Source organism: Vitis riparia, chromosome 11, assembly GCF_004353265.1.
Source record: "Vitis riparia cultivar Riparia Gloire de Montpellier isolate 1030 chromosome 11, EGFV_Vit.rip_1.0, whole genome shotgun sequence".
Classification (NCBI taxonomy): Eukaryota; Viridiplantae; Streptophyta; class Magnoliopsida; order Vitales; family Vitaceae; genus Vitis; species Vitis riparia.
The window spans coordinates 198,209-217,451 of NC_048441.1; the positions used below are offsets into that span (position 1 = coordinate 198,209).

The 19,243-nt window shown below is 33.5% G+C and overlaps 2 protein-coding genes across 2 annotated transcripts; both read left to right on the plus strand.

The window, feature by feature from the left end:
• The first annotated feature begins 4,870 nt into the window (after positions 1 to 4,870).
• On the plus strand, positions 4,871 to 7,217 carry LOC117925699 (PTI1-like tyrosine-protein kinase At3g15890). Its single transcript, XM_034844774.1, has 4 exons — positions 4,871 to 4,932; positions 5,068 to 5,215; positions 5,350 to 5,612; positions 6,369 to 7,217. The coding sequence occupies exons 1-4, from the start codon at positions 4,886 to 4,888 to the stop codon at positions 7,072 to 7,074; spliced, it is 1,164 nt and encodes a 387-aa protein (XP_034700665.1). The 5' UTR covers positions 4,871 to 4,885; the 3' UTR covers positions 7,075 to 7,217.
• Positions 7,218 to 13,098: 5,881 nt separating this feature from the next.
• On the plus strand, positions 13,099 to 16,525 carry LOC117924925 (probable receptor-like serine/threonine-protein kinase At5g57670). Its single transcript, XM_034843664.1, has 10 exons — positions 13,099 to 13,334; positions 13,637 to 13,755; positions 13,917 to 14,035; positions 14,123 to 14,244; positions 14,335 to 14,724; positions 14,859 to 15,113; positions 15,217 to 15,374; positions 15,459 to 15,674; positions 15,977 to 16,126; positions 16,217 to 16,525. The coding sequence occupies exons 1-10, from the start codon at positions 13,202 to 13,204 to the stop codon at positions 16,361 to 16,363; spliced, it is 1,809 nt and encodes a 602-aa protein (XP_034699555.1). The 5' UTR covers positions 13,099 to 13,201; the 3' UTR covers positions 16,364 to 16,525.
• Positions 16,526 to 19,243: the final 2,718 nt, after the last annotated feature.

The following is a 19,243-nucleotide window of genomic DNA, read 5'->3' on the forward strand; positions in this document are numbered from 1 at the left end:
ATATAGGAAAAGTAAAAACCAATCCAAGTAATTATTACATCCTCAATAAACAGCAATCATAATTATAACCATCGTATTATAACAATATCATAATAAAGAACGCACATTAATTATCCCTGGGGCCATAGGATAAACAAAAACCCTGAAAAAACAAGTTAACACACCCTAGAATGGTTCTAGCACGATTACTAACCTATAGCTCTGATACCAGTTGAAGGGAAAAATCCAGATTTTTTGGTTTCCTAAGTTTGAATCAAGTTAGGAACATCCATAACTATCCTAGGCTTTTTCTAAATCCTATGCACAATAGAAAATAACATTTTTTATTTTTTAAAAAATGATTTAAAAAGTTAGAAAGTACGAACAAAAACCATATCTTAGATTTAGATGTTCTTGAATCAAATCCACATAATGAAGATGAAGATCGAAATCCCAGAAGTCTCATAAACTCGAAATCTTCTGCTCGAGTCATCGATGACTCGAACCTTGATCTTGGTACACTTCCGGTAAGGAGGAAAAGATGGTGGAGACTATGACTCTCAATTTATCTAGATAGTGGAAGACAAAAACTCTGGAAACCCTAACCCCTATGGGGTATTTATAAGCTTTCTAAGTGGGCTTAAGTGATTTGAGCCACCATTTAATCTAGCCCAAAATGGGTCTTAATTGATTTATTAACCCAACATGGCCTACTAATTAATCAATTAGCCTAATCCAAAAACCTTGTTCACTTATCCCTATGCAATCTTGCGTAATTACCAAAACACCATTATACATAAAAGTGAACGTAGAGCCAATCTGACCTTCATAACCCATGCCAACAAGATATATGAGCTTAAAACAGGGACCATTGGGACCTATAGGAATACTGGCTCCCTCAGAATCTAATTTTAAAGTTGATTCAACATCCTACTACAGAGAATCAATTTAATTCCAGTATCCTATGTAAATAACAACGAGACACTAAGTGCTCAGGTCCGTGACCTGCTAACCATTGTGTTCAGTTTCTCCATGAATTGGTGTCCATCGACTAATAAGGTGAAAGCTATCAACCTTTCAAAATTACCTCTACTATCCTTGAGTTACAAATCCTTCTATTGTGTGTTCAATTGACATATCTTAGCTCTCAATAGTCTGTGTCAAGTTCCACTTAAGGAACTATTATAACCATAGTTTCCATGAACACACCTCCTTGGGATCACCCAATGGGACATACTATCTCGATCCCAAGAGATATCATGATGTCTCTATTAAGAATGCCTATTGCTACTGGCTTCCATCAACAATAACCCAATCCATAGGGAATATATGATTAACTTACGATCTCACTTGTAAATCAAAGTCATTGCTAACTTTAGCACAAACTCAATATTTTCTCAAGGTTGAGAGACAACACAATAAAGTAGGTTGGTGAGGTCATGACTACTTGATAGCCTCAAGTCATGACTCACTGTAGGTCATGTCCAATGTATAACTATACACACTAGTGCACTCACCATGAGAAACCCATCTCGATAGCCAAAACCAGCTATTCCTCCGATTAAGAGGTAGTGCACTACAACTTTTAATGGGTTGCCTAGACCCATGAATCGGTTGTGAACAAGTCATCTATTTTCAAGAAACCCATGACTTAGATCTTTTGTATAACTCCTAATATACCTAAGTCACATACAATGCAAAAAAATGCATGCAATAATGCTTGTAAGGTATAATACATGGAATGAGGATAGATAAAAGCAAAACTAGAACATCATTAAATAAATAATGAATTCCAATTTTGTTACATCATGTCATGGTTTTAAGGGCTCTATCCTAACACCTAACTCACATACAATGCAAAAGATGTAGACAAGAATGTTTATAAAGTATAATACATGGAAAAATGATAGATAAAAGTGAAACTAGAACATTATTAAATAATAATGAATTCCAAATTTATTATATCATGTCATGCTTTTAAGGGCTCTATCCTAACAATATGTTCCGATAAAGAGTATTTAGATAAAACCTATAGTGCCACTAGATATCACTCGAACAAGTGACATTATGCACTCAACCCAATGAAAAACATCTTGTGAAAACTACGTCTCATGGTCATCAAAGTATCAATAATGCTAAGTATAGATGCACGAAGAGAAAGCATTAGCTATTTAGAAAATGTCAAAAACTATTGAAAACTATCCAAAACATCAAAAGCGAAAGCGAAAGCTAATATATAAATCACGTATCCAAAACATGTAAAAAAAATCATTCAAATTGTCCATAAAAAGAGCTAGCTCAAGCATCATCACCCAACCCATCTTTCTTGACCGACTATCGCTTATCTACCTCATTAAACATCACTCAGTCGAGAAGGGGGCATTAGAGGAATTGGGTACCAAATTGATATAGGTATCAGGGATTGGGTTGTTAAAGAAACTACTCCAAATCTATAAAATTCAGCATCATCGCTCTCGAGCATGAGCGCGAAACATCTAGGAACCTCCATCCCATATTTACTGCATCTTAGCAAGCACCCTACAAAGCCAGATCTAAGCACTCAACCCAATACGGTGGTGGAGGAAGTTGAACTTGTTTGTGTGGTCGTGACCCTCTAAGAGGACTCCCCAAAGCTTAGGAAGTCAATCTCGGACTTTAAGAGGAATGGTTTGTAAAGTATCACTAACACAAGTGCCGAAGGTTGCATACGTACGAGGAATGAACCCGAACATAAAAGTTCATTCTATCCCATCAATATATAAAAGGCGTCAGGGAACAAGTACAATGAAGGAATCCCTAGACAAAGCTTGTCTTGTCCCATCAAATAGGAAAAGCTCATGTCGATCGGCTATGCGTTGCTTGACACTTGCCTGGCCAACCAATCGCAAGGCGTGACGTGATTTCGAACATTTGACTGCCTAATATATCTCTTCTCAAGGAAAAACACAGCACCATCGACCAAACAAAGTCGAGTGAAAATGACCTATAAAAGGGAAGACAAAGGGTAATGAAGAGGAAAAGCCTTTTTTGAAGAAAGAAGAGACATCATCTTTAAGAGAGTTCGATAGTGACGAGAGGTTCAAAAACTAGGAGTTATTTGTAAATGGTTTGTGCAACAACAATTATAAATTCTTTACAAGTATTTTTTCATTTTTATAACTTTTTTAATCAATTCGATTCAATCTAGCACCCGAGATTACTTTGTTTCTCATCAAATAATCAACTTATTTAGAATGAGGATCTTCAACTTTACTATCAAACCACTACTTGCTATTCATACTTGATTGAAGAAGGTGCTATCTTCTTTCTTCAAAGTCATAAATATTTGCTCTTCTTAGTTGGTACCACCTCTTATGTTTCCTTATTATCCTTTTGAACAAAATGAAATACATTCAATTGTCTATTAGCCAACTAAGATTAAAATGTTCTTAATTGGCTGACTTACTAAATGCTAAGTCAGTTGATGTCGAGGTTTCCCAATTTGCAATCTTCTTTTATCACTTTCACAATGAGTAATATAATATCTATTTAGATACATTTCATGTTTTTTTTAAAAATAAGAAAATAGTAGTAATTTTTATATGAGATAAAAGAACTCTTACATAATTATTTTGAAAAAATAATGGTTTTAAGAATTGTTTAAAAAAATTGAAGCATTAAATTTTTTTTTACTAATTTAAATTTTAAAATTTTTGAAAGTGATTTTTTTAAAAATAAAATAAAATAATTTTTTTTGTACAAATTGTTCCACTTTTATATAGAAATTTTTATTTTAAAAATTAAAAAAAATAGAAAATATATTTAGAAAGCTTACTGTAGTCCCTGTGGTTAATGGCACTTGGGTCAGGGAACAACTATTGATTATGGTTGCAGAGTAAATCATGGTTTCTAGTGTTTGGTGGGTATCTTTGGCTTGGCATGGCTTGGTTAAGCTTTCGGTACTAACACAAATGCCATGTTGCTTTAAAAATTGGCACATGTGACAAACATATCACACTACCCTTCATTTTCATTTTCATTTTTTTTAAATAAAAAAAAAAAGATAGTCAAGGAGTCGATCATCTTAAAGAAAACCTGTGATTCAAAGTCAAAGGAATAATCAGGCCAGGCCAATTGGCAAAATGATATAAGATATGACAAATTAATACGATTTGGCCATTTGGTATTGTTTGCATGCAACTCACCAACTAATTAATACGATATGACAAATGCATATAGGTTGTACAGTTACAAGGATTTTGAGTTTCAAATCGAGCTTCAAAATTATCCTCTTTTGCAGCACCTCAAAGAATGAGAATTAAGAAGAGTAAAATCTGTTCTTTTCACCCTGAATTTCCCATGTTCCCATGAAAATAGTAAGGAAAGTTTGGCATGGACTTTCTGATATAACTGTCACAATTTAGATGCTTGCCTCCTTTGTCAACGCCAGCAAAAACAAATAAATAAATAAAAATAAAGCAAGCCAGTTTCCCGCTTCATATGAAACTTGACCGAGTAACTTATAATAGCCTATGACTTAATTAGGAGCAGACTTATATCTAAGAGACAAAGTTCAATATAAATTATTCAATCAACTGTTTCAGTCATAATATAAACGATTCGATAGAAAAGGCATAAGTTTGTTGCGAGATGGCTTGGCGGAATTCACAACGTGACCTCTGTCCCATCCTGGTGCACATTATATTAATTTGCCCATTCAATATGAACTGAGTTGCATTTCATTTGAATTTCACCATATGTCCCCCATAGTATTATCAGTTGATAAAAATAATACTAGCTAAATACTGGCCGGCCAAGGGCGGCTGGATACTTGTATGAAATGACAAAATGTCACTAGAGCAGTTTAAAAGAGGAAAGACCTTTGTGGAAGTTCAACTGAATATTGGAATCATCCCATAGTGCAACTATGGGATCATCTCTGAGTTGCTGTGGTGCAGAGAAGGTTGATGAAGGGTATGTGCATTAAAGCAAAAAATTTGAACTTTTTTTCTTCTTTGTCCTAAGTTTTGATGATTTATGGAGTCTTTGCTACTACATTTATCTCACAATTGATGGGTTTCTGGTGGCTTTGATGGGCAATATTTGTAGGGTAACATTAGTCGGAGTTAACAGTCCATGGAGGATATTCTCCTATAAGGAGTTGTATACAGCTACTAATGGTTTTAGTGAGGAGAACAAGCTTGGAGAAGGAGGTTTTGGAAGTGTGTACTGGGGAAAAACTACTGATGGCCTTCAGGTACTATATATATATATATATATATATATATATCCGTTCTTTTGTGCACCTTTTTTGAATACCTTTGAGCCTTGATGCTTCCAATTATGCTTCATCTGGAAAATTTATTTGGTTTTGGCTCCTCAAATATGCAGATAGCTGTCAAAAAGTTAAAAGCCATGAACTCAAAGGCTGAGATGGAATTTGCAGTAGAAGTTGAAGTTCTCGGACGGGTTCGGCACAAAAATTTGTTGGGTCTTCGGGGTTATTGTGTGGGGACTGATCAGCGCCTCATAGTCTATGATTACATGCCTAATCTAAGCTTGCTTTCTCATCTCCATGGTCAATTTTCGAGTCCAGTCCAGCTAGACTGGAGAAGGAGAATGAAAATCATAATCGGCTCTGCTGAAGGCCTACTGTAAGCTTAAACTCGTCCTTGTTATGCACGTATACTAATGTCACAAACATACAACTTATTCTTAATGACTTAAATATAGAGAATAAAAAAGACAGACTTCTAAAATTCCATTTTCATATTCACTAATCCGTTGAGATTGAATTGGGTACACCGTCCTTTAAGATTTTTACCAATTCCATTTGGGGCCTTCTGGCTTAGCTTGTAACATATATTCTTGATAACAAAATGATATTAAAACATGTGATATGAATTTCATTTTCCTAGTTATCAATTGTACTTATGTTTGCAAAAGAGACCAATCAAGTCTGTAAAAGCCTATGTAACAGAAGGGTGCCGGTCAGCTGACTTCAACCCTTCAAATATTTTCATTTTATAACTTCATATACTCAAGGTCTCTTTTCTGCTACTTTTCAAAGATTTCAGTAGTTGATAGTACTTATAGTTTGGTTTGATGAACATCATGGTGTCCTCAAACTAACATTATTAAGACGCTATAATTTGATGTAACTTTAATGGGGCCATCCAACTGTCACATTTAGGGGCCTTTTGGAGGCAACATGAACTGTGACTATATATCATTACCAACAAATTAGATGATGACAGAAAGTCAAGTGGGAATTCATCGTATTTGATGAACTTGTTTCCAATGCTCTATGAATTGATATGAATTAATTACATAGTCGTTAAGTGTTTCAAAATCACCTTATCCCTGTGATCAGAAGCTAATGAATTGGGCATTTTATTTGATGCTGTTAGGTACTTGCATCATGAGGTGACACCCCACATCATTCATAGAGATATAAAGGCTAGTAATGTGCTTCTGGATTCAGATTTTGAACCACTGGTTGCTGATTTTGGGTTTGCAAAGCTAATCCCAGAAGGTGTTAGCCACATGACAACCCGTGTTAAGGGCACTTTGGGATACCTAGCACCAGAATATGCCATGTGGGGGAAGGTTTCAGAGAGTTGTGATGTATACAGTTTCGGAATTCTTCTATTAGAGATTCTCACTGGAAAAAAACCAATAGAAAAGCTCCCTGGTGGAGTTAAGAGGACGATAACTGAATGGGCTGAACCCCTGATAATCAAAGGGAGGTTTAAGGATCTTGTGGATCCAAGGCTTCGAGGGAACTTCGATGAAAACCAACTGAGACAGGCCATCAATGTTGCTGCCCTATGTGTACAAAATGAATCTGAGAAGCGGCCTAACATGAAGGAAGTGGTTAGCCTTCTAAAAGGTTATCAGCCCAAAGAAAAAGTGACCCAAATGAGAATGGAAAGCGTAAAATATGGGGAAGAATTATTGGCACTTGACCAAGGCAGTGATGATGATGATGATGATGATGATGATGATGATGATAATGATCCTGATGAAAGCAAAGGGTATGGCGTTTTTGGTGCCATGGAAGTGCAGAAGATGCCAGAACCTCGCATTCGCCGTGGAGACAGAAGAATTATGTAACATGTCCATGAATGAGTGGCGAGTGGCTTCACTTGCATGAACAGAAACTTCATTTTTCCTTTTTCATGGAAAGATCAATGGTTAAGGGAAGCTCTTTTTCTGTTGTTTATGAATTTCTTAGTGATGGAAGTGTGAAGATATATCAAAATATGTATGTTTAATATATCTTGTTCCCTTACATTTTTATGATCTTATACTTGAATCTTTATTGTAAGTTCCACAATGGAGACAATAAAGATTAAGAACTAAATATGTTTTTTTTTCCCCTTGATTATAGATAGTTCCTTAAACACAGCCAAATGCTAGCTAGAAGCTAGCTGAATCCGATTATATGATCTCCTTAAAAGCACCTGGCACAGCAATATCTTGATAATCCCTTGAAGATGATTCAGTTGTGTACTTGAAAAGGAGAAAGAAAGACAATTAAGAAAGCCTAGCATTGTTTCTCATGTCTGTCTCTACTCCCTTGTGCCTGATTCCGCCCCAGCCTTCAAATCTCTCTCCTTGTTTCTTGGCCTGAAAACTACATTTTAGCCTTTTTGCTTCAAGATCTGTCACAACATTCATTTTGTTGATATTAATATCAATATAAATATGGGGACTTCTCTATAGAAAAATGAATAATTTGAGTACAAGTGAAATATTATAATTCAATGATCAATATAAAAAAGTACTCATTGTTGATGTTCACTGAATGGCGATGCATCCATCTTAAAGTTGGCACAGGATATCACTTCCATATATCTAAGATGCTCTTGACTGCAGAGCCATGTTTGCCTAATTCAATAGAAGTTAATTAAGAAAACTCCAAACCCTTAAAAGCACTTGTTCATGTCCTTATCTACTAAATTATTCCTTTTGGAGAGAAAGCATGGGAGGGATAATCATATCTATAAGCTGCATATGGCATGTGCATAACAATCTTTTTAATTAGAGAAAAAAGTTTAGATGACAAAATATAATTATGGAGATAATCCAAGATACAGACACCATTACCATATATATTACAAAGGGGATGCCTGAAAATCATAAAGCCAACAAGACCATATTTGTTGATAAAAATTACAAGAGAGAGCCCAGTTGGACCCAAAAATTAACATATGGTCCATATAACTTCCATAATTGATGGAAATGATATAAGGTGTTAAAAAACCAATATATTCTTCAAATTTCTATATATTACCTTTTAAGGATATAAAATAGTAATGGACTAAAATACTCAATAACCTTTCACGTAAGCTTTTTTTGTCTTTATTGCACCACTATTTATGCAATCATAATAATTATATTTTAATAATTTGGATTTTTTATTGTTTTTAATTTTTTTTATAAATAATTGAAAATCAGCATTATTTTTTATTTTAAATTATAAATAAAGAAAAATTATGTTCAAAAACTATTTTAAAAAATACTTTCTAAAAAAAATGGTAATATGATTTATATTTTTTATATTTTCTTTTTGAAAAAACATTTAATTAAAAAATGAAAACTATTTTTAAAAATAAAAATTGAAAACCTTGTTTAGTAATATTTTTTATATGAAAATAATAAAAAGAATTAAATTTCATTCATTGATTATCCATTTTTATTTTTTTCCATTAGTTATTTTAATAATAAAAAAACAGTATTTTTACAATTAAACAAAGAAATTGATCAATTATGTGTTTTTTGTGGGACTATCTTTTACATGAAAAATAATTAAATTAATAAATTATATATATTTATTACTCTTTTTAATTTTATTTTATTTATGTATTTTTTTCTAATAGAAAATTTTAATATATTCATAATTAACAAAGTAATAAATCGATTGTGCACATTTTAATCTATTAAAATAAATTATTTTCTAATTTAAATAAATAAAATGAAATAAGTAAATAAATTTGGGGTTATTTCTATTTTCTAACATATCTTATATCAATATTTTTTATGGTTAAATATATTTTTATTTTTTATTTCTTTAATTCCAAAAATAAAATAAATAAATTTGATATTTTCCAACTGATCTTATATTCATATTTCTTATGGTCAAATAAATTTTTTATTATTTTTTCTTTATTTTAAAAAATAAAAGGAAATAAATAAATAAATTTGGCTTAAATAATAGTTTTTAAGTAATTTCTTGGTCTTATTTTTAATTACATTTTGCATTGAAAATAAAATAAAATAACGTTTTATTTTACAAGGTATTTATATTAAGTGTACATGACAAATATACTAACTGTACAAGGGTGTTCAAGACTACTATTTGTGAAAGATTTTAAATAATTCTGAAAAACTTGTTTGTTTATTTTCCCTAACCGAGGATAAATAACATTCCTTACACACATTGGTTAAGTATACATTCATCTCATGCACTTTATCTAACTTGTATATGGTCATTTGAATAGGTACCTCACTTATGATGATTGTAAAACAAAATTATACAACAATTTTTTCTTTTTCTTTTTTAAAACCAAACCAATGCATACATGGTTAACCAACCTATTGTCAGATATTCATGAGATGATGTATAAAATTTGAGTTATTGTACAAGTGTATTATACTAATTGTACAAGACAAATTTACTAATTGTACGAGGGTGTCCAAGACTACTTTTTATTAAGGATTTCAAGTGATTTTGAAAAACTTTCCCATTTTTTTCCACTCAAAGATTTTTTTTCGCACTCAAATTCTCTAACTCAAGAATTGTTTCGAATTTTATTTTTAAATTTCATCATCAAAGTGTTGTAATTGCATATTTTGTTTTTGTAGTTTTAGTAATGTTCTTTCTTTCCACTTTTTTTTTTTTTTTTTTGGTGAAATTTTATCCAAATGAATCTATATTTAAAATTATAATCATATTTATCAAATTTTTTACTAAGATTAACTTTAATTCTTTTAATATATTTATACTCATTTATTTAAAAAATGAAAAACTAATTTTTTTTTTTTTTTTTTTTGTAAACATATTCTATTACCTTTCAAGTAAAAAATTAGATAAGTTTGAAAACCAATAAAAAAAATTAAATATCACTTTCAATAATTTTTAAATAAAATTTTATATAATATATTTTATTTGAAATTTAATTTCTAAAGTTTCACTAAAAAATTGTATTGACAATTTTCTTATTGTGAATCAAAATACTTTGCATTAGTCTATTTAGATAAGAAAATTTATTAATATAATATTAGAACTTCATATCTTAGTTATTTTTTTCAATAAATTTATCTTTTTAAAAATTTTAAAATAAAACATTAAAAATTAAAAAGCTAAAATGATATATATATATATATATATATATAAAGTGAAGTGATAATCAATTTTTAAATTTTTTAAAATATGGTTAATGTAGAAAATATAAAAAAAATAATTAAAAATAAGATAAAAATATAAATGAAAGGGTAATATAAATTTAAAATAAAAAATGAAAAATTAAACTTAAAGATAAAAAATATTTGGATGAAAAATCTCAAAATTTTTATCATTGCTTATAATAAGAGCAAAAAGATTCAATATCTTGAAAAATGAAAAACAAAAAAACATTATTGCTTTTTATTTGACATAAAATAGAAATATAAATTGGAAGAAAAAGAAAAGAAAAAGTTAAAAATGAGTAATACTTAATAGGGAATAGAAAAGGAAAAAAAAAAACGCAAAAAAAATTGAAATTCACACTCACTTGTGCCTATGTAAGGGTTAAGAGTATTTTAAGGATTAATGAAGGACAATATCCTTCATCTTAATTTTCATACTTTGTTTGGGTCTTGGGCTTAAATATGCATGATATATATACCAAATGTTAATTTTTTGGCCCAATTAGGCCCAAAACATAATTCTCCCTAAGAAATAAAAAAACAAAACATAAACTAAGAGAGAGCCATATATATCAATGGGAATCCAATCCTTGTAGCATGAACATAAGAAATACAACTCATCAACCTAGAATTTTTATACTAATAAGCATCCATATTTAAATGACAGACCAAGATACTAAAGTAAAGTGACAAATCTTGTAAGTAAAATGCATCCATCTATTTATATTCTCCCAAAAAAAAAAAAAAAGTTTCAATTATACTCAATTTCCGGTAGTTGGAATAATGTATCACCTAATTGGAAATGATAACACAATAAGTAGGTTTTTAGAAGTAGTTTTAAGATGCATATATGTATGTGTGTGTGTGTGTTTAATACACACACTTCCTTGCTCTTAGGAGTTGCAAATTGTTTGACGGGTTTTTGAAGAAACAAAACCAATAATTTTAAAAAATAAAATATGACAATCCAGAGAATATATCCAAATCTATGTCAATTATGAAAAATTCAATTGAAAATCGTCATTTCAAAAGACAAGTACTTCTCTAATTAAAAAAAAAGGACAAGTACTTCACTTCAATTATGAAGTTTTCTTTGGGAAAGATATCTTTAATATCTAAATTAAAGTTGTGAAATTTCCCAATAATGGAATCTGATCTTATTGATTATCATTAATCCTAACAAGTAAATGTCTCGTTTATCCCAAATAACCAAAAATAATAAAACATGAGATGGGACTTGGAATTTTTCTAGACCGACCTGAAATCTGGGACTTATTTGTTTAGGAATGAGATCAACCCAAACGTATTCATCCGGATTCAGATCAGCCCATCATCTTCCCTTGCCACGTTCTTCTGTTTTGGAGCTTTACTAATAGACAAACCAAAAACAGAAAATAAGAACTTTAAGGACCATTTTGGTGCTTCTACACATGTGGCTCTTTTAAACTTCGAAAATGAGTTTGAAAATCATATCTATATCTTCTTGTTGCATACATCCATAAAGCTATGCAGGAATGTGCTTGAGTTATGAAACACAATCCATGAAAGAATTATTGGGTGCGGAGTCTCAAATGATTCTCCATCCCTTATGATATCTTATGCTGAAGGGGATTGAGATGATCATGACCCCAATTTCATGGAGGACTTCTGGCGTTCAATTGAGCAAAGCAGCATATAGCAGCAAAATCTAGGAAACTGTCGAGAATCCAGAGATGGCAGTCTGAGCTATGGTGGTGACCAGTAATAAGGTCACAAATGTTGCTGTGCTGCAATACCTTGATTGCAGTCATATGTACTCTGCAACTCTTTTCCATTATCACATAAAATCTCATAAATTTGGATTCCATCATTGATATCGTAAGTAAGCAGGATTCAAGCCTTGTTTCAGAGAAATGCGTGAGTGAAGCAAAACACATGATTGGGCTTGCCAGTTGCCCACCTGGCTCAGTTGTGTCCTTGTAGCACATTTTCTAGTTGTGTGTAGTGCAGAGAAAGAGCACCATCTATGAAACTTGTTACCAAAGTTGCCTGTGATGGTCCAAGGATGCAAAGCTTCTCATGAGTTTAGAAATGTTACTTAACACACACTGCCACTGTAAAGCTCCGTCCATCCCTGTTCCATTACCAAAGAATGAATGTTTGCTGGTTTTGTGAGAGGAGGGTTGTTTGAATTCTGATTGACTTGGTAATTCTGACAATGCAGTCGTCATAGTGACGTTGGGACTGAGCCTGACATGTACTCATTCTAGCTAAAGGACCTAGGATAGATGTAATGGAATTCAATGAAATCTTGGGACATTACTGTATGCTTCTAAATGTGTAGTTTAAGACAACTCTCTGTGTCTCTCAATCATCCAAAAGTGAAAAGTCTTCTCAAAGTTTCATCCATGATAAAGTGAGGATATCTTTTTGAGTGGCAGAGAGCCCACCCTACCAAATTCAACAATGTTTTTACTTTTTTTCTTTTCCAACAAGTTTGAACAGAAACTTCTTTTTTTTGGCTTATATGGCAAGCCAAATCAAATACATGCCCATCACCTTTGCTTATACCCCAAAGCACCCAACCTAAAACAATTAATTGTATTCTAAAAATAATAAAACTCCAGAGAGAGAGAGAGAGCGGAGGTGGGATTTTTTATGCTTCCCAAACAAGAATGTTTGAATGAGAGCTAAGGTGGCCTCAGTCTCCCACTGGCCTTAATCATGCTGTCCCAACATTACATATAAGCTCAGTTTCTGTTCTTTCAATGGTCTACCTGAAACAGAAAAAACCGAAGAACCAGAACCATATTCCACTGAATTTGAGCCTGTCAACCAACTGGTCAAGAGAATGGCCCCTATGGCTCCTGCTAAAATACTTATAGGCATCTCTCTGGACTCAGATGACAGTAAGGAGCTTCTTTCATGGGCAATCAGAATTTTAGCTCATCCAAAGGACACCGTTGTGGCCTTACATGTTATCGGTCAGTATGTTTTCTCCTAAAATTTTCATTTATGTGATTCCTTTACCCATTAGCTAGGTTCTCAGGTCAATCATATATCAATGGTCTCAGAGATTTTTGTTTTATTCCTTTGTTTTTTTTTCCACTTAAGTGGGAGTTCCAAGTAATTAGCTTATTTAACAGCATTATATGATCATCCTTCAATAGCTGATCAACTTTGCTTCAGAGTCCTAACTTCTCAAATCAAGCGTCCATTTAAGTCAAGTTATTTCAGAGTTCGCTAGAACTCTGTTTCTCACTCCATCACATTGTATGTTGAACAGTAGGCGAGGACATGAAGAAACCAGAATTGATGACAAAAGATCAAACACGCTTTCGTCGAGCAAAAGCCTTTGTTATATCCCTGGTGGGAGAATTTGCTGAGACCTGCCAGTCTAAGCAGGTATACCACGTTCTCCATCGCAATAAAATTTTATTACTCTTCTGCTGAATGTTTCTAAATGCTCATATATATGTCAGTACAATGTTCTACAATGTATCAGAACCTTAACATACCTTTGCACATTGTTTGAGTTTGAATGTTTTTTAATCTTCTATTTATAGATAAATTTGGAGGTTAAGGTTGGATTTAGCTCTAGTATTGGGAAAGGTCTAGTTGAGGAAGCAAAGTCTATTTCAGCTGAATTTCTTCTTATTGGCGGCTCAAGGAACGAATCAAATAGGTAACTTAACTCTTTAGTCCTAAAACATTTCCACTTTCTCTTAATTGACTATTCATTTTCAATCTTGCTTTTCCATTTTTCTATTAGAATTTCACGCAAAAAAACAAGATACTGTTTTGAAAATGCCCAAGAAGGTTGTGCAGTAATCTCCATTGGGAAATGTGGGCAAACACAAAAGTATTCAGACTCAAATTCCACACATTCTGAAGGTCAGTTTGGATGAAAGAAACCTCTTGGAATGAATTTGCTGTTTTCTGTTATATATATATACATATATCCTAATATGTTCCTTCAAGTAGAATTTCGCCAAATAAGTTCAAGAAGGTCGAACAAAGAGGTTGTCTCCGCCGTCCAAAAGCTTGTTACCTCAAAATCAAAGAGAGAAAAGCCTACACCAAAAGCAGTACTAGATGGGTCTGAAGGAGAATCCCACACCACAGAAGATAGCTTTAGTTTTGGGGATTCAAGCATCACAGAGTCCCCTCCTCTAGCTTCCAAGCTTAAAGGCCAATCCAACTTTAGGAAGCAATTATCACCAATTAAGATCATCTCCTCCTTTCTCCTCTCACCCTTTAATTTAAGTGGAAGAAAAAGGAATGAACGTTTATCTGATAAAGAAAAGCACCAACCTTTGTTGAGGTGCTTCAGCTATGAGGAGATTTCAAAAGCAACAAACAACTTCCACCCAGGTAAGGATGATACGAACCATAGGTTCTCAAGAAGAAGCTTCAAATATCATGGATTTTTTTTTTCTTTTCAAATTATTCATACTAAGTGCTGTCATTTGTGAAATTCATATCCATGAGCTTGCTTTGACTGGCAGATAATATGGTGGGACAAGGGGGGTATTCAGAAGTATACAGAGGCCACCTTGATAATGGACAGATAGTAGCAGTGAAGAGGTTAGCTAAAGACAACGCGGATGAAAACAAAGAGAAAGAGTTCCTTATTGAGTTAGGCATAATAGGACATGTTTGCCATCCTAATACTGCAAACTTGGTTGGCTGCTGTATTGAAAATGGACTCCATTTGATCTTTAACTTCTCTCCAAATGGAACTCTGTCATCTGCATTGCACGGTAAGGAAGACTTTATCCACTAGAGGGTATACTAAAAAATTGGGAAATTAAGAATGTGGACTGCACTAGTTCAGACTTCAGAGGTACTTTGTTGTTTTCTCAGGTAAAACAGGCAAACCTTTAGAATGGCCAGACAGATACAAGATTGCCACCGGAGTTGCAAGGGGTCTGCATTATCTTCATAAATGTTGCAAGCATCGAATAATACATCGCGACATAAAAGCCTCTAATGTCCTTCTTGGGTCAGATTTCGAGCCACAGGTGAAGCAACAAAGCAGCTCACTGTAATTTGTATGACAGTGTTCTTGATTAATTTGACTTAATGGTGGTTTCTTGTCTCTGTAGATTTCGGACTTCGGGCTTGCAAAATGGCTTCCTAACAAATGGACTCACCACTCTGTGATTCCCATTGAGGGTACATTTGGATACCTGGCCCCAGAGTACTTCATGCATGGAATTGTAGATGAAAAGACTGATGTTTTTGCATTTGGGGTTCTGCTTTTGGAGATCATAACTGGCCGAAGGCCTGTGGACTCATCAAAACAAAACCTTCTCCTATGGGTAAAGGAACTTCCATTGAAGCACTTCAAGGAAGAATTTTTTTTCTTTTTTCTTTTTAACACCCACTAGAATGATATCTAATGGACTGACAGTCACTCTTTTTATGTTCTGCATGATAGCTTAGAAGTCATACCAAATGAAATTGTGAATCTAGTACTTGGGCCTTTGCCTGCTCCTTATACAGATTCGCTTTCATCAACCAAATTGCATCAGTTAATGAAAGTGAATCTGTACAAGCAGCAAGCAAAGGCCATTCCTAAAACTAGGACAATTCAACTAACCCCGAGGATTTATATGTGTAGGCAAAGCCTCTTATGGAGTCTGGAGACATTTATGAACTAGCAGATCCTAAATTGGGAGGTAAATATGATGTGGAACAAATGTACAGACTAGTCCTCACAGCTTCCTATTGCGTAAGACAAACCTCAATATGGCGTCCATCAATGAGCGAGGTACACAAATTATTTCGTCCTTTTGATACTTTTACATACATTTGATATATAAAATCCATTGATCTGGCTGAACCCAACAATTTTTCCTAGGTGCTGGCGCTTCTAACAGATGGTGGTGACTCTGCTGTTGCAAGGAGATGGAGGGTGCCAAAATATACAAGTGATGAGATGGATGAATACTCCATGGTTTTTGGTTCTGATGTTCCAACAGATATAGTTTTGGATGATGATTACTGAGTATGCTGAAAATTTACCTTCTTTTTTGGCTGTTTGATCTTTTAGATTTCTTGTGGTGTAGAAGATGATAGATATGGCTGGGCAGTAGATAAGAGGCAATATCACTGGTTTTCTTCTATTAACTTATAAATTTTAAAGCTTTGGATTGACTCTCTATTCTAATACTGAGTATGTAGATCTGAAGTGGTTTTTTCTTTTGCGTAATTCCAGTGTTTCATCAGTGAATTTCTCATCCACCAAAGATGGGATGCTTCAGGTCATACTAATACAGAAAAATCACCACAAAAGAAAAAAGACTAGTGTGGCAGTTTTTATATGGTTAAAGATTCAAGGGACCATTAGAATATATACAGCTCATTTCAATATTGGCCCACCAATATTGCCTATTGGGCAAGAATAGATAATCATGATTTGACTTTAAATGCGAAAATATAAGAAAATGATTTGATCTGCAAGGCTAAGGGGGCATCGATATTGGGCCGGTTGAGACTTGCAGTGGGCTCTTTAAGTGTCTGCAGTTCCATGCCTAAACCCTTTATTTTGCGAAGCTTCCCCTTTTCACCTCCTAGGTCGAGAGATTTCACTTATCACCCTTGAAGTAGTATTTTTATATTGGACACATGGTAAGTAATACACATATTTACTGGGAAATGAAAAAATGTGATGACAGATATTACGTACAATGGTGACCTTCGAATTATATGGCTCAGGGAGCAATTTTGTCCCTACGGAAGGAGTTAAGTGCAGTGGGTCTTCTTATTTACAGTAGAACCTAGGCACTTAGGGATCCTCATGTGTTAAGTAGACGGTGACATATGGGCCACTATGAATTGTCGAGTTGGTCATTTATCTCGGTTATGTTGTTTGGACTTTGGAGGCTGTCATTGTCATTATTCTCTTCTTTTGATTCTTGGCGATTGGCCGTGGAGTTAGAGGTTAATTGGGTTCACTCCGACCCTAGTTAGCTTAATAATGCAGTTTCTCAATAATTATAGGCTATACTCCTATGTTATTGGCTGATTTTGTTAAGCATGTAATAATGTCCATGCTTAAAAAAAATAACCTTGGGATGGGCGTTGAAAGGTTCAAAGCGATTAGACCCAACTATAAGCCTCAATAATGAGCACAGGCTTCGGATATATACATGTATATATATTCCATTAAGAGCTTGTTTGAATGATGAAGTCTTTTGATGGGTGTGAATGAATTAATTTTAACTTTAATTAATTAATTTTCAAATAAGATGATTGATATCTTAATGTTTTATTCCAAACAAGTAGTATTAAGATTATGTCATGAGTTAAAATCATAGAAATCATATAAGACCATGTCATGGGTTCAAGTTACACAGGCCGCAAGTTCATAAGAGTCATGCAATGTATAGTTAATTAACTTTATCAAGATAAATGTGAATCGATTAGAACCTCAAACTTAAATGTTTGAATCTACTTGTTAGAATTGAAGGGTATTAAAGAGATGAAAGTCTAACGGTTTTGACAATATCTTGATCCCAAGAAGTCTAAGGTGCTTGTATCGACACAAGCATAAACTTTACTGGAGGCCCACTACTCAAAACACGTTATATACATTGGTTATTGAAATTTAAATATTTAGCAAGACAACAGTTTGAGAGGAAAAAGATCTCTCCGGCAAGAAAAGAACCCCCTTTGTTTCTAGTCAGAGTGATCCACACAAAGGAACGTGTTAAGCATGTGAATTTCTGAAGGGTCCAATTCCATAGACAGACTCAATGCGCCAGCATGAACTAGAGATGAAAGAGACCAATTAATTAAATAGCTTCTCCAATCTCCACTTGATATGGGTAGTGTATTAACCAATATAACATTCATTTTATATTCCAAATCTTAAAAGTAATGTTATGGTTCATCCTTTTAAGCTTGTTTGGTAGCTTAAATAAATATTGAGAACTTCTTCTTCAAAGGATTTGTAATGTAGGGTTAATAACTTAAAAAATTATTCTTAGGAATAAATAAGTGGTTTTATCGATGTAATGATGAAATGAAGGAAAGAAACAAAGAGGGGAGAGGAGTGGGGGATGCAATCAATTGGTGAGGGGTGAGTGGATAGAGGGAGGGGGGAAAGGACCACAGTGAGACAGAGTGGGTGAGGGTGAGAGTGAGAGGAAGCCCACAAGCGGATGGCAAGGGATGGTGGTGGCACGTGATGGCCATGAGGTCCTGCCCCACCATTGGTCCCCCTCCCCCACCACTTGTCTCCATTCCTCACTTCTCCACCACAAGTATAGATTTTTCTTCCCCCGCCCATTCATCTGTCCCAATAGACTCCCTGAAAATGATATCCATGCACCTCATTTCTACAAAAGTGGTATCTTTAATGCGTTTCCGAAATCAATTTTCGTTATGAGTGTAGATTCTTTTTTCTTTTGTTTGATGGGGGGGTCAAACCCATGTTCTCTTACCCCATTTCAACCTGGTTGGAATTGCCCCAAAAGGTTAAAATATTATTAAGAGAATCCATTGATGCTTACCATTTTCAATTCTTCTTGTTTGAAATAAAATCATATTTTGATTTTATCCTCAATTACCTAATAAAATTGTGTTTGATATATAAACAAGAATAAATGTGAATAAAATACTTTATAAAAGAAAGTAAAATTATGATAAGAGTGAATTCCAACTTTTACGGTGATAAATATTTTATTTTTGTTCGTATTTAAACAATGAATTGAATGCATTTCTAATTCCATTCTTTATTATAAAGCTTTAAACTTACCCTTAATATCTATACAATATTAATTAGATAATTGAAAAATTAAAGCCCCCCATTATATGTTTGGTTCTAAGAAAGTATTAAAGAAAGAAAACAAAAATATTAAGATGAATGATTTGTTTATGTTTA

What these genes read in the sequence shown, in the direction of transcription:
- LOC117925699 (XM_034844774.1), top strand. Translation starts at nt 4,886, where the DNA reads ATGGGATCATCTCTGAGTTGCTGTGGTGCAGAGAAGGTTGATGAAGG. An exon ending in AAACTACTGATGGCCTTCAG is followed by an intron (nt 5,216 to 5,349) that starts GTACTATATATA and finishes TCAAATATGCAG; the next exon opens with ATAGCTGTCAAAAAGTTAAA. An exon ending in GGCTCTGCTGAAGGCCTACT is followed by an intron (nt 5,613 to 6,368) that starts GTAAGCTTAAAC and finishes TGATGCTGTTAG; the next exon opens with GTACTTGCATCATGAGGTGA.
- LOC117924925 (XM_034843664.1), top strand. Translation starts at nt 13,202, where the DNA reads ATGGCCCCTATGGCTCCTGCTAAAATACTTATAGGCATCTCTCTGGAC. An exon ending in AACAAAACCTTCTCCTATGG is followed by an intron (nt 15,675 to 15,976) that starts GTAAAGGAACTT and finishes TTATATGTGTAG; the next exon opens with GCAAAGCCTCTTATGGAGTC. An exon ending in GGCGTCCATCAATGAGCGAG is followed by an intron (nt 16,127 to 16,216) that starts GTACACAAATTA and finishes AATTTTTCCTAG; the next exon opens with GTGCTGGCGCTTCTAACAGA.